The following is a 14,640-nucleotide window of genomic DNA, read 5'->3' on the forward strand; positions in this document are numbered from 1 at the left end:
AGGACAGGAGAGGGATATAATAAATAGAAAATTGGGTGTTTATTTACTTCTCGTCCATGTGAATGCGCATCTTTTTCAGTTTCTGCATGATGCTGCTGGTTTCACTGCCTGACACAGACAAGGGGGAGGGGCTCCGTGTCTCTGCATCTGTTACTATGACACTGGGCGGAGCAGACTCCTCTGCCACACCTGACACAGGTGATTCCTGTAACAAATGTAAAAAAGCCCTTTCAAAACGTGCTTGCAAGACAGAACTATGTTGCTATTTCTCAAAAGGTCTGGTTGGATCTTGCCATCTTCAGCCACAGGAAGGGTATGTGTTTTTTAAATCAGGATACTGATTTAACGCATGTTATCACACACACACAGTAACATAACCGATTCTTCACAGAACTAACCAGGTTTGCGTCTCCAGATTTTTTCAGTCGCTCTTTCAATCTGAGGGTCGAGTTTCTCATTCTCTCGATCTCCTCCTGCTGTTTGAGGAGCAACTGTCTCTCTCTCCTCGCTGCTTTATTGGCCTCCTGCAGCCGTTTAATCTCCGCCTGTGAAACAAACATCACTGATTTACTTTGCATTTGTAATGCTAAAATATTCTATCACCCCACGGTATTCAGAAATATGACATCAATTCCACACATTTTTTACAGATACATCTACACATCAGTATGTTACCTGTTCCTGTTGGAGTTTCATTATTAGGCCTCTCTGTCTCTTACGGAGGGGTGGCATCTTATCGTCTTCTCCTTTATCTCGGAGACGCCTGAAGGAGAGAGCAGGCAGGAAAAGAATAAACACTCAATAACACTCACACATAAATCAACACTCATGCTGTCTGTGAATTTATGGGTTTGTGTCTCAACACTGGGAGACAAACAGAACTTCTTTGAGACATGAAAACATGAAAGAGCATTCACGATGTATGCAACGTCACATTGCTGAATCAAAGAGAATATTCAGTAAAAAAACATGTTTAATGACGCAATGACATTATTAGTTCATATTTTCCGCTTATACACAGACGAACAAAAGTCCTTTCAGTCAATGCCAAGCATTGATATATAATGCTCAATAAAGCCACAGACATTTATTACAAGAGTAAATGAGATCGATTTAATGCGTTCAATATATTTTTCTACCATTTTAAAGTCAATATGTTGTACACTATAATGACAGTATGAACATCACAATATAAATGTCCTGCCTCTTCTGATGTTCCAGCCAGGCCAGTTCAGCTTTGGTCTTTTCTCTGAGGGCTTTCTGGCGCAGACGAAGCAGTGAATTCTGGTGCTGAGCGCGAACCTCCTCCTCTTTCATGTACTGACGCACCAGGTCCATGGTGAACTTGGAGAAGCTGTCCTGACCGCTGGAGAAAGGCGTGCTGCCCTCCTGCTGTGCATTATGTTTTGGAAACACACAAGAAGAGTCATAAATAAAACAAGAAATCAAAACTATAAACAACCAAAGGAAACAAAAGGCTGGAAAGACTTCATCAGAACCAATTCATTTTTAAAGCATAGTCAAGGAAAAGCAGCCAACATCACATACAAGAACTTTTTCATTACTTTTTTTTTAAAATAAAGAATTCAGCCCAGTTGGATATGTAATAAAGGTGATCCCAGAGCTCATTCCGTCAATCAGACAAAACCTCACCTTTGAACTCTCTCTGGGGCTGGTTCTGTCATGGCGGTGGTCATCATCAGACTCAGGATGAGGACTGGGTTTCCTGTCCAGCGATTCACGACGATGGGCCTCTGATGGCAGTAGAGAACGGAATGATTTTTCCTCGATCTCATCCTCAGTCATCGAGTCCTCAAACTTTACAGAGTACTCTGTGGCGATTGAGGCGCTGTCCGCTGATTGGAGGGAAGACACAAAAGTGGTCAAAACAAAACTCCCAGAGATTCCGCTCACATAGAGTAATTTATAACCAACACATATATCACAAATTGTACATCAGAACAGATTCACATTGCCCATCCCAAACATGACAAGTTTTACCTTTCTCCTCAAGCAGGCTGTGAATGCTGTCTGAGCGAAAGGACTCATCGGCAGCTGTGTGAGCCAGATCCTCCACTGAACTGCTGCTTCTGTCTTTCTCTTGCTTCTCCTTCTGATCATAATGAGATGGGCTCAACTGGGCACTACTGCTGCCGCCACCACTGAAAAACAGAAGAAACCATATTCAAGTCTCCAATCCATATTTGTGCTCTAAATGCTCAAATGAAGAGCTCATGGGAAGGGTAGTACCTGATGGTGGGTCTCCTAGAAGGGATGGACCCTGAAAGGCTGTCTGGTGGTGTCTCAGTCTCTGAGTCTCGCGACGAATCGTTCGTTAAGCTACAGGATATCCAAAAGAGTGTCAACACAGAGAATCAGATATAGAGATCTAAAGCACTGCAAGGCCCTTAGGTTAAGTATCTCTTTAAGGAAGAACTGCAGAAATAAGCAGCTAGGTGTGCGACTGAGTCACCTGTCCGTGTGGGGGTGTGTCTGAAGCTGTTTCGAGCTGTGGTTGTGCGGTTTTTGCTGATCGTACAGAGGTGTAAGAGAGGGGCCAGGAACACTCAATGCTCCTGCAATCTGTGATCGAGCCAGTTCAGTCATCTAGAGAGAGAGAGAGAGAGAGATGAATTTAAAGAGAGCTGCAGCGGCTTAAAGGGATACTTCACCCAATACAATTGATACAGATTTGGAACAACTCGAAGGTGAGTAAATGATGACAGAATTTTCATTTTTGGTTGAAGTACCCCTTTAAGAGAAATTTGTTTATACATTTACATTTAGTAATTTAGCAGACGCTTTATCCAAAGCGACGTACAAAGTAGGGGAAAACAATAGAAGCAATTTGTGCAACAAAAGAACAACAATGCATAGGCTGACTGAGACCAGTTTTTACTGCACCTATCACTATATATGCAGCTAAAAAAAATTTTTGGTTGGGGGGATAGGAAAGTAGAAAATAAGTAGAAGACTGTACTAATGGGTCAGATGTTGACAGAACAGATGTGTTTTTAGCCGATTCTTAAAGACAGCTACAGAATCCGCTGATCTTGTGGCAAGAGGGAGATTGTTCCAGTCGTGGAACACATCCGGAGAAAGTGTGTGAGAGTGATTTTTTCCCTTTGTGGGACGGCACCACAAGACGTTGTTCGATTGCAGAGCGCAGGGATCGGGCGGGTACATAAGTCTGATATGGGGGTGCCGAACCAGTGGTGGTTTTGTAGGCCAAGAGCAGAGCTTTGATAAGCAGCCACGTGAAAACACGTAACCACGTAAAACAAATTCATGTTGTGTTGTACAAGCACAAAGAAAAAGCCCAGGATTGTGTTTAGATTGATTTAATTTACTTCTTTGATGTGTCGTGCCGTTTCAGCTGTATGGCGCGTAGCCTCTGCCTGCTGATGGATCATCTTGTTCGCGGACTCATGGAGGCCTCCTAACGCCTGCTGTTGAGACTGAAGAAAACTCTCCTGCAGCTCGGCGTGGGCCTGATATCAAACACATGCATATCAGCAAATTCACACAGTGTATTTAAAAGTGACAAACCAATGCACCAACTTGAGCCCGTATCAAAATCTCTAGTGTGAAACTGTAATGCTTTATAAATACCCGCGCAGCTCTCTGCCTGCTCTCCTCCAGCTGATGCTGTGTTTCCAGAGCTTCTTGCTCCGCCTTCATCCTCAGCAGGTTCAGTTCATGCTCATGCCTTTGCTGCTGGGACTGTACAAGTCAAAGGTTAAATGGTCACACACTCACGCAACATGAGTACAAGCACAACCTTCAACCGCATCCGAGAACCTTCAAAAGCATACGTATTGATAGGAAGCTCGTCTCACCTTTAGAATCTGAGCGAGTGAAACCGTTTCCTGTTGCGCGAGAGACACGCCTCTTACTCTCTCCACATCACTGAGCTGTCGCACTGACTCTTCCACCGCTTCCAGGTAACAGAGCTCGACAGACAGTCGCTGCTGCAGGACCCCAGGAGCAAACTGCAGCTCTGCTGAGGCTGGGCACACGGAGTTCAAAATATGAATGAACTGAAATTCTCCAGATCCGAATATTCACAACCAATGTCACATATATAAGCAGGTGTACAAACAGGATGTAGAAAAGAATGAAATGGAATAAAGCAAAGAGGTTACAGGAAGCATTTATAACACCCAGGTGTGTCTGCGATTATCCATCTGACCAATAGTGAAAGTTTGGATTTACCTGGAGTCCTGTGCTCTGCTCTGGGGCTGTGAGACGAAGGGTTGGATTTAGCTCTGACGACTGAAGAGGAGGATGAGGAGGAACTAGGCAGGGCAGTGTGTGGGGGGCTTAAACCCTGGGCAGACCCTCTGATGGGGGTACCATCACCCCGAGACAGCCGTGAAGAACCAGAGCCGGCTGGAGAACCAGCAGCAGGTGTCATACTGGGGCTTCTGGGAGATTTCTTTCCATCAAAGGAAAGACTAAAGACCAAAACAACATTTTTGTTAATCACTTACTTTTTAATAAACATGCAGAAACAAATGTTAACTGGGTTCATCAAAGCCAGATATGACATGCCGTTGTCATTTTTGCCTCAACCAAGAAACTAACTAAATATTGCGTTAAAAAAAATATGCTGAATGATGGATAGCAGTAAAGTCCTTCCAATATTCTGGAGTGCCTAAATACTCATTTTAAAAACGTAAATATACTTGGAACAATGAGGATTTGGTGCTGCAGTCAGGTCAAAAGATCACGCTGTGGATGGAAATAACCCTTAAGCCCAAATGAATCCCGTTAAAACTCTCTGCTGCTGTATAAACCCACCCAGAGACCACATATGTGGAGGTTAAAACTCTCTGAATGCTGAACAGGCAGGAAGGCACGAGGGGAATCTAACTCACGACTTCAACAAATGCCACAGGGAGGCTCGAATGTCACACTGGAGGAAAATATCTTCTTGGCAATGAGCCTGACCCGCTGCACCAACAACTAACTAAACAAAAGAGCCAGTGTGTGTGTGTGTGTGTGTGTGTGTGTGTGCGTCCGTGTGTGCGTGTGTGTGCTGCCTCTCGCCTCACCTACAGCAGCCCGAACTAGCACAAATATTGATTTTGGCTCCTCTTAACTGGGAACCTAAGTATTATGATAAACATGATATCGTGTTTAAAGACATTTCCTGTATAAAGTTCATTCCCGGTGAGTTGGAGACTAGCAGAGAGTTAATGAAAGATGACTGCAAAAGTATCCTTGAGAGGTTATATGCAACAGGCTAACAGCTTATAATGTCTTTAAAAGCGTTGGACTACAACCTACAAGGTCACGAATGCAATAAGAAAATCTGAATTTGCATTTCTAACTAAGTCACAAGCGACAGACAATTTGGGGAAATACTCCAACATTCATTCACATTACAGAACATGGGAATTCTGAACAACCACTGATATCAAGTAATTTGGCAGCTAAAACAAAATGTTCAATTTCAGGAGAGCGTTTTCCATCTGAAGGTATACAGTTGTTCAATATATGTGTTTATCAGTGCCATGCTAGACCATCTGAGTTACAGGAACGTCATTACAGGTTTAACAGATGTACCTGTGGATGGAGTGGACTGAGGCGCCCCCTAGTGTGCTGTCTGTATCCATGCTTCTGTTAGAGCTGCGACTGGATGATTTCTTTGAGCCATTTCTGTTAAAACCCTCAGCAGGGATATCAGATAGAGCCGAGAATGTGTTTCTATGCTCCTCCAGCAGGCTCCTTTCTGTGGCTGTAGGAATATACACTAATCATTTCACACTGCATTGCACTTTTAAAGGTAAGATGATGCGTTTGGCCCTCTGGCCCTTTACGTGTATGAGTATATCTGACCTCTTTTGCTTTCTGAGCTGGCAGAGTGTGGGGAAGAGAGGGGTGTGATGCTGGGCGAACGGTGAGATCTCTCTCCACCTCTCTTATCACTTGCAGATCTACCACTTAGCATCTCATCAAGGGGACTGAAGTGACCATAGCCATTACTGTTGCGAGAGGGCACAAGAGTTTATATTCAGAGGCCTAATATTATTTATTAACAGACAACACTAATATTCGATTATTCTGTACCAAGTGTTGATTCGGTATTAAACAAAAAATATTGGCTATTTTACTACTCTTGCAGTACGCAATATGAATGAAAATTCTGCAATGTGGTGGGGTCAAACACTGCCCCCTTCAGGTTCTTCCCAAAACGTCGCTTGCATTATATTCTGAACTAGCAACCAGTTGCACTATTAAACCTAAATCTAACCATATTGAACAAAGCAAAAGGACAAAAAAAATCTGTGGTCATTCAAGCTGTTTTACCTGAGGCCGTTAGGACTTCTCTTGGATGCTGATTGGCTACTGCCACGGGAGGAAATGAAGTCATCCTCATAAGCCATTTCATCCAATGAGTTGGCACCAGAGCGGAGGGCTGGGGAACTCTTCCCTCCCCTCTCTTCAAGTACTACAAAAAGATAACAAAATATACATAAGCTTATTTGACAGAAATATTACATCATATTGTATTTTTTTAACATAGTGATAAACTGGTTGTTTAAAATAAATCAAAAAAGCTTTTACCTTTGCCATAACTGGGCATGTTCTTGGTGAAAATGTTGATAACACTATGTGGGCTCCCTTTGGCAAGTTCTTCCCACGGTCCATTGCTCTCTCGTACCAGAGTGGATGGACTAAACGGAAGGTGCTTCTCTGCCTCTTTCTGGAAGTGTGAAATTGGGTCTCCATTCCGAAGAACTGCACTGTACCCCATGTTTCCCACTCTGTGACTGGAACTGGGCAGTTCTTGCAGGTCATCCTCATCTTCCGACATGCTTCCTTCACTCAGCAGAGGACCTTCACTGATAGAACCTCCACTGGAGTCTAAAGCAACTTCTTGGGCATCAGCCTTCAGAGGAGAAGACATCTTGTGATTGTTTCTAAAAGCGAGACCTGAGGTTGTGGGTGTTGAGTGGGGTTTGTTCCCAGGTGTCGTCCTCTTCCTAAAGCCGTGTAGGTTGCCAACACCTGGTAACGCATCTTCATAGGTGCTTTGACCTGCAGCGAACAGTCTTTGAATCCTCTTCTCCAGATCACCAGAATCTGTTGGATTCTCTCTGACAGGTGGACTGACAGGGTTTGCCCAGCGTTTATCGGTTGGGAGCGAAAGACCTATTCCCATGTCTCTGGCACAACCATAATTTATTCCGGTACCGGCTAGTTTACGTGCTTCACTCTCTATACGGTTTGACAGTGAGGCAGCGGTGGCCTTGAGGGCCTCGATGCGGCTCATTTTCCGGCCTGTGTCCGAAGAAAATGCAAGAGGCGCAGATCTAGATGCCCTCTCAGGTCTTGAAGGGTCTGTATCAAGTTCCAAGAGCTGAGAAAAGATGTGGCCAGAGGGGGTCGCCAAAGAGTTGCTGCCCTTTATTAGAGTATTACGGTGGTCAGAATGGAGCCAGGATGACCCTGCAAATCCCAACTCATTCCTAAAGAAATGTACAGGACAACAGACCATTGCAATATAAGAATAATCACTATATGTCACCCAAATTAAGACAACAGACCCATATAATGAATTTAATAAGCATTTTTAAGGACCATATACAGTATTTTCTAAACATCTCACCACTAGGAGCTTCAGGTGTCCATAACTGATCAGATATCATTTTGTCTATTTGAAAGCTCTTCAGAAACTTCCCAGGGCTTGTGAACTCAACATGAAGTTGACGGTACTGACTACACACACTAAGAAATGGCCATGGAAACCAATACGGGCAGGCAACAAACATTCCTGCTAAGCACTTGGCCAAACTACTCTTAAATAACTACTAGAAATACTTAAGTTAACGCAATTTAATTACATCTCATATAAGCTGTGCACAAACGCTTTATCTGGGGATAAAGGATAAAGCTTATGAAGAACAAAACGCTTCAGTGTAAACAAACAAGGGTGCTCCCTAGAAACCAACATATTCATTCACAGTCATACCATGATGCTAATATTAGGCTGTAAATGAAAACAAAACAGAACAAAATCATTTAAAGCAATTCTGTCTTTTTTTACCTAGAGAACGGGGGCTGGCGTTGCTCCGGAAGGGACAGATCGCTGCTGGAGGTGGTACTCTGAGGTCGATCGTGTCTTTTGTTTTCTTTATCAGACTCTCCAGACGGCTGATATGCTGGTCTATACTGTAACGGCACAATAAAAGCAATACTTTCTTTAAAGGCCAAACCCAACATTCTGACACCAGGGAGTCTGCTGATGAAATGATAAATGCTAGCTTACCCTCGGGCTGATTTCTGTCACAGCAGCAGCCTCAGCCGCAGCAGCAGCAGCGTTGATCTCTTCCACGAGCTGAGTCTGTTCCAGTTTGGTGTACGTTTCATGAAGCCGTTTCTTTATTGGCCCTGCAGGTGCCACTGGGCCCCTTGCGGCCCCTGATCTTTGTCTCCTATAGAGCTCTTGTAACCTTTTATTCCTCTTCTCTTCCTCCTCCCTCTGAGCTTTCCTCTCCTCTGCTTGCCGCTTTTTACGCTCTTCTTGTTTTTGAGTGATGTACATGCGCACTGCCTCTGCATCATAGTGCCGCTTCTTCTGCACTGGCTGCACAGGCTGTTCTGACCTCTTGGCCGTCTTGGCAGGACTGGCACTGCGGGACACCCGAGTTGAGGAACGTACCCTGGGCTCCACCGTCCTGCTGCTTTCCTCTCCTAACTGCAGGTCATCTAGAATGCTACGGATGTCAGCGGACAGCAGGTCAGTACTGGGAGACTTTCCTCTAGCTCCCCCTGCTGATCTGGAGAGCCCAGCCGGCTCCTTGGGAAGTACTTGATTGCGAGGTTTTTCCGTGCTGTTGGGTCTTGAACGTCGACCCCGCTCCAGATGAGTATCAGAGGTGGAGCGAAGGACAGGGTCTATGATAGTGGAATAGATAGAATATGGTGGAGAAAGATAAGAGGGAATAATCAAAGAAAAAGAACGTAGTCCAAAAGTACTAGACTACCTATGTTTGGTTATCACCTTACACCCCCCATTACTATGGGCCACCTTATTTTTTCGTTAAACTTTCTTTGACTGGCTGTGCTACAGGCTAAGATTTTAGAAGTACAGGGTTATTTCTAAATTAAAGGCGCTTTTAACCATTCATTGGAAGACAGGAACTGGGAATCGCCCACTTGATTTTGCAAACCAATTAGAGATTGAAAAATTCCTACCCCACCCAATAATAGGAAAAATGCCCCTTTTCGTTCTGCAGAAAAAAAACGAAAATAATCCAAGTCAACACGGTCACCAACACACAAAGCATTTGTGCCGTAGGGCCTCTATTTATACATCTGGACTGGAAAAATCATCTCTCTCAGCGGTTGCTTGCATATAATGTTTAAATCAATACAACATTGAGCATTTCCGTCTCTGCAGTCCAATAAATCAGTATTGGAGTAACGGTATAATGCTGAGCCCTGCGTGTGAGGAAAACAGCCCGACTGGGGAAGAAATCAGGCTGGCTCGCATTGTGCACCGAGTCAGAACGACCCAGTCGAAACCTATTCATTACGGTCACTGAGCTGCAACGTTTACCAATGTACAGAGGCTTTCTAAATCTTTATTTATTAATAGAACTGACACTTAGGCTGCGCTGCCGTAACACTACACTGGAGCAACATGCAACACATGCGATATTCAATAAATGGCATTAATCTAATCGAGGAAGCCAAAAACACGAGGGCTGACTGAACACAGATATTTATTGAGAGCATCAGTGTTTTGTTTGCTATTAGGCTGAGTGCTGAACTGTCGCCATGGAAATTGTGTGGAGCCTGGCACATATCTCTCCACTCACCTGTTCTCGTCTGTCTCTCTGTGGACTGTGCCCGAGGCTCGCTGGGTATCCGTGGCGCAGGGCCAAGCATCATCTTGACCAGCTTCTGCCCATCTCGCCATGCTGACGTGCTGATCGCTATGGAGACGGATTACAGTTGCCTTGAGAATACAGTTGCTCCCAGATTTAATTTAGATTTTAACAAGAGGGATGAAGTGGAAACTATGACAAAAGTAACTAATAATGACTGAGAGAGTGGATGCTCTTAATCACTTCTACAGATTTTGAATGACATCGAAACTCTTGTTAAACCTAACATCCTTCAGAGAGAAACAAAGTGCTTGCACTTAACGTACAAGCAATTTGAAAGCAAATTCATCCCTATTTACTTAAACCCAAATTTGCCTACTCTGTTCGCATCAGTGCATTAATTCGAAACGAAAAAGTTTGCTTTCATAGTCTTAAATCAAAATTTAATAACTTTTCTGTTGACATAAACAATGCTGCATGGAATGGGGAGAAGGTTGACTAAATGCCCATATATCGCCATCCAATCAAAACCTGGCAGAAAATACAAATCGCACCCCACATTACTATTCACTTATGACTTTGTGGCTCTGGCCATAAACATACACAATTACACAAATGAAGTGATGGTTTGGCCAATGTGCTGCATGTCCTCCACCAATTAAGCTACAGAAACACTCGACAACAACTGATCTAAAAACACTAATAAACACAATAAAGCTTTAAATAAGTTTGTGTAGCAACGCACATGCACAGTATGTTTCTGACCTTGTTAATTGGGCTAAACAGAGAGACCCCGCATTTGAGAACTTCTGAGGAAAATGTGTGGGGGTGGGGAGGTCAGATTTCACTTCTGTCCTATTGCTTTCAAGGCGTACATTGACATCTTTCTAGCTGTCGATGAGGCCACGGCAGTTTGAGCCGTGACACATCGAGCATTCCTGCGTTAGCGTCTCGCTGCAACCATCCCGTTAATCTGCATGCTAGACATTCTAGAAATTCTGCTGGGATAAGAGACTTAGCTTGTGCTCACGGACTGAAGCAAAAACGCAGTTTTATGGAGCGCTTCGAGGCTGGCAGGCCAAGAAAGGCTCATGCTGTGTTTCCAGCACTGACACGGCTTTAAGTGTGTGTGTGTTTAGTGAAGCTTCTGCACGTTTCCCAGTGCAAATGACCATGTCACAGAAGTAAAACTACAATCGACTCTTCTAAGCACTTCATTTGAATATCATTTGTTTAAATTAGTTATCTGTATTAGCTGTCTGTATTAGAGACAGAATGTGAAGGACAGCAGGAGAGTGAAGGAGAACTCAGACCTGGTTTATCGTTCGAGTCTGGTGCTGAAGAAGACCTGTGCACTTTCCTCACAGGTTTGGATGGTTTCTTCTCTTTCGTCCTCTCTCGCTCTGCAGGTCTCTGCTTTGGTTTTGTGCCGTCTGCTGTGAAGAGATGGGAAGAAGAATAAAAGAGGTCATACTGAAAATCACTGTTTAAAGGAACTGATGTAATGCCTTCAAATAACCATGATGAAAACCTCAAAGAATAGTCAGGTCTAGGGCTGTCACGATTATTAAATAATCGTCTCATCGCGATTGTTTAACCTCATCGCGATGGTTTCAGATCATCGCAATTATTGCACATCTATATAGAAGAAACTAGGGGGAGCTGTAGTGCATCTGCATATTGCATATTTTATTGTATATATTGTAACTAAAGCATGGTAATACTTGTAAAATGTACCACAACAACACAATCACTTAAAAAAAAACTAAAGCATATACCATAAAAATAACCTGCAGTATAATTTAATATTATTTTAAGTGTGAAAACCAGTCTACCAAAATCTAACAGAAGTAAACTTTTATTGTAGTTAAAGTTTTATTGTAGAGAAAAAAACAGACTAGAAGCTTTTCTATGACTGATAGTATTTTACTGGTGGCTTCAATTCACTCCTGATCAATTTACAAGTATTTGGCGGTTGTATTATTGACAGGTAAAAGCCTAAACCTTAAGTATGATGACCCAATTTTTTCCTATGTATTTCCAAGAAAAAGAACATAGTCTTTATATTCAGAACAATATGGTCGTTTCAAAGCTGAATAAAAATGTATGAGAATTAAAAGTCAAAGCTCTAAAACAGACAATTAATCGTCATAATCGCAATGATTTATTAGACAATTAATCGTCAGCCAAATTTAATAATCGTGACAGCCCTAGTCAGGTCTGACATGATAACTCATAACAATGGCTGTGGCAGTACCCCTAAGCATACCAGGAGCATGCAAGTCAGCGTTGAACTGTTTTGGTTTGAAAATGTTTTGGTACATACTGCAGTGTGATACAAAGGTGGTTTACATGAATTTAGTGTCTGGTCAATTAGTACCAATGGCTTAAATTTTGCTTATTTTTTCACTTACATTTATACTTTTACCCAAAGAAACTTACGTGCGTTTTAAGGTATGCATTTTATCAGCACGTGTCCCCTCTCAAAATCAAAGCCGCAACCTTGGGATTGCAAGTACGATGGTCAACCAGTTACTGTACAAACTGTTCTCATGCTTACCGACTCAACCGAAGGCTTGGACTGAGCATCAAAACCCATTTAAGCGGTTGCATTAATAAATATTGAATAAACCCTTTAATTCCACCGTAACACATAACCACATATAAAACATGTGCAATAAGAAATAAAGAGGCTGATATTCACTGATAATCATGACATCACTGTCATAAAGGAATAGTTCACCGAAACATGAAAATCTGTCCTAAAACAGCCCCAGAACTGTTTAGTTTCCCACATTCTTCAAAGATTTTAATACAGTTCTGGAACAACTTCAGGGTGAGTAAATGACGACAGAATTGTCATTTTTGGGTGAACTATTCCTTTAAAAAAAGAGAACCAACTAGCTGTAAACACTAAAGACATTGCAACATTTACATGTGTATGCGTACCTGTGAGACGTTGTGTTAGGTCTTTGTATATTTCCCGGCTAAAGCTCTGGAAGTCCTCTTCTGCCCACACTTTCCCATTAGGTGTGCGAATCTTCGTCTCACTGGTGTTAAATCCTAGACGACAAGAGAACAAACCCTCAGTGAACTTCCTCTCAGTCAGCATCCTCATTAAACATTTAACAAATGCTTTTATCTCACGTATTTTATAGTACATTTACCACATAAAGAGCCTGAGGTTAAAGAGCAGGTTTCATGAATCTCATAAAATTACCGGCATTTCAGTGTGTAACGTAGCTTTCCTTCAATTTTGACGATCTGCAAAGTTGTTATTCCAAAAAGTCCATTATAAATTAAGATATTGGCTTCCAAAGTAAGGAGTCGACTCCGAACCGCCCAAACAAATCGTTAGGCTTTCGAATCTTTTGAGTGTAACATCGATACGTCACAGTGTAACGCATCAGCATAATCCAACTGAACACTCTGACCTGCCCACTAGCACTTCAGGTAGTATTGCGTATAGTATACAACATGTCGAGGGAACGCTGTGTTTTGTGCTGTGAATGCAAATGTACTTTGTTTTCGCTGCCAAAGGACGACGATGTGAAGGATCAGTGGTTACATTTTTTTTTTCCACGATACCACTGCAGTACAATTCCAACCTTGTGTAATGTGCTCATCATTTTACCGACGACTGCTTCTCACATTTTGGCGAGTTCAACGCGGGATTTGCCAGCCGCTAGACCCTTAAAGAGAAGTCAATACCAACTTTATTTGGACTAACAAGCGTCTCAGAACCACAAGCTGTAAGTATGATAAATATGTTATGTGTACATGTTAAATTGAGTGCTTACAATATACGTTAAAGTAATTGTGCTAATCCGTATTGTATATTTAGTACAGCTGTAGGTTTCCAGGTAAACAACGTATAAATTAACAGAGTTACAGTTTTAATAATCCAACTCTTACCTAATAATGTGGCGGTTATTGTAGACTGTTGTCGTTCTACATGTCGTAGTATTGTACAAACTGTATCCCTTTATCGTTTAGTCACGGTAGCACTTTGCTAACGTGTCTCACATTATGGTTTTGTCAAGTATGCAAAGTTTAGCTGTGGTCACGATCCCGTTCAAACAAAACGGTTTGCTTGTCATTATTTAAAAAACGGACTACAGCACTATATCATTTTATTATGTAAAGGTGTGTGCATTATCTTTGGAAGCTCTCGCTAACTTGCTCAGTTACTCCTCTCTGTATAATCAAAGTAATGATCAACTTTTGGATAGAGCCGTTGTTGTTCTCCCACAGCTATGACGAAAAAAGATCAACAGAAAACAATAGTCTAAATGGTTTATAAAGATAGGTTTATGAAGATAAAAACTTGTGGTATGGTAATACTGATGCCATTTTTACACACAGCGTCTTTGTTTACAAAACCTTCCTGAGATAAGAACTGTGGTAATGGGCGTTTCGTTTCTGACACGCAGTGTATGAAGAAAGACCAATCACAACTGATTGGGCCAGGTAGGGAGGAGCTTAGAGAAGCGGAAAATTTGAACAGCTTCAGAGGAATCGTTAAGGGATCTTTGAGAAATGGATAGATACTAAATGCTTATTTTAAGAAAATAGCACCTTTTTTTACCTTTGATGCATTTGAACATGTTGTTGGGAACTCTAATACAACATTAGGACACTTACAAAAACCTTTAAACCTGCTCTTTAAGTGACTTGCTAAGAGACACGGTGACAATACCTCTGTGTCCCTTATGGGGTATCTCAGTTGACTACCTGCCACCTTACAGTTACTAGCCAACATCTTCACCTACAGTAGGATTGATCCTCTCATCACTAA

General features: G+C 42.4%; 1 protein-coding gene across 5 annotated transcripts in view; it reads right to left on the reverse strand.

The window, feature by feature from the left end:
• cep350 (centrosomal protein 350) overlaps positions 1–14,640 on the reverse strand; it is a 33,491-nt gene that overhangs the window by 12,162 nt on the left and 6,689 nt on the right. For 3 of the 5 annotated variants that reach the window (XM_057356389.1, XM_057356387.1, XM_057356384.1), the window contains exons 8-28: positions 12,792–12,905; positions 11,156–11,278; positions 9,834–9,950; positions 8,279–8,907; positions 8,057–8,181; positions 6,574–7,478; positions 6,316–6,457; positions 5,845–5,990; positions 5,572–5,743; positions 4,216–4,457; positions 3,840–4,009; positions 3,613–3,723; positions 3,351–3,491; positions 2,474–2,607; positions 2,251–2,340; positions 2,002–2,162; positions 1,654–1,856; positions 1,205–1,392; positions 676–763; positions 399–545; positions 48–205 (exon numbers count right to left, since the gene is read on the reverse strand). In XM_057356389.1, the coding sequence (XP_057212372.1) occupies positions 48–205; positions 399–545; positions 676–763; positions 1,205–1,392; positions 1,654–1,856; positions 2,002–2,162; positions 2,251–2,340; positions 2,474–2,607; positions 3,351–3,491; positions 3,613–3,723; positions 3,840–4,009; positions 4,216–4,457; positions 5,572–5,743; positions 5,845–5,990; positions 6,316–6,457; positions 6,574–7,478; positions 8,057–8,181; positions 8,279–8,907; positions 9,834–9,950; positions 11,156–11,278; positions 12,792–12,905 (4,306 nt within the window). The remainder of the gene's footprint in view (positions 1–47; positions 206–398; positions 546–675; positions 764–1,204; positions 1,393–1,653; positions 1,857–2,001; positions 2,163–2,250; positions 2,341–2,473; positions 2,608–3,350; positions 3,492–3,612; positions 3,724–3,839; positions 4,010–4,215; positions 4,458–5,571; positions 5,744–5,844; positions 5,991–6,315; positions 6,458–6,573; positions 7,479–8,056; positions 8,182–8,278; positions 8,908–9,833; positions 9,951–11,155; positions 11,279–12,791; positions 12,906–14,640) is intronic. The other 2 variants (XM_057356385.1, XM_057356386.1) reach the window with 2 other exon arrangements.

Source organism: Triplophysa rosa, linkage group LG17 (assembly GCF_024868665.1).
Source record: "Triplophysa rosa linkage group LG17, Trosa_1v2, whole genome shotgun sequence".
NCBI lineage: Eukaryota > Metazoa > Chordata > Actinopteri > Cypriniformes > Nemacheilidae > Triplophysa > Triplophysa rosa.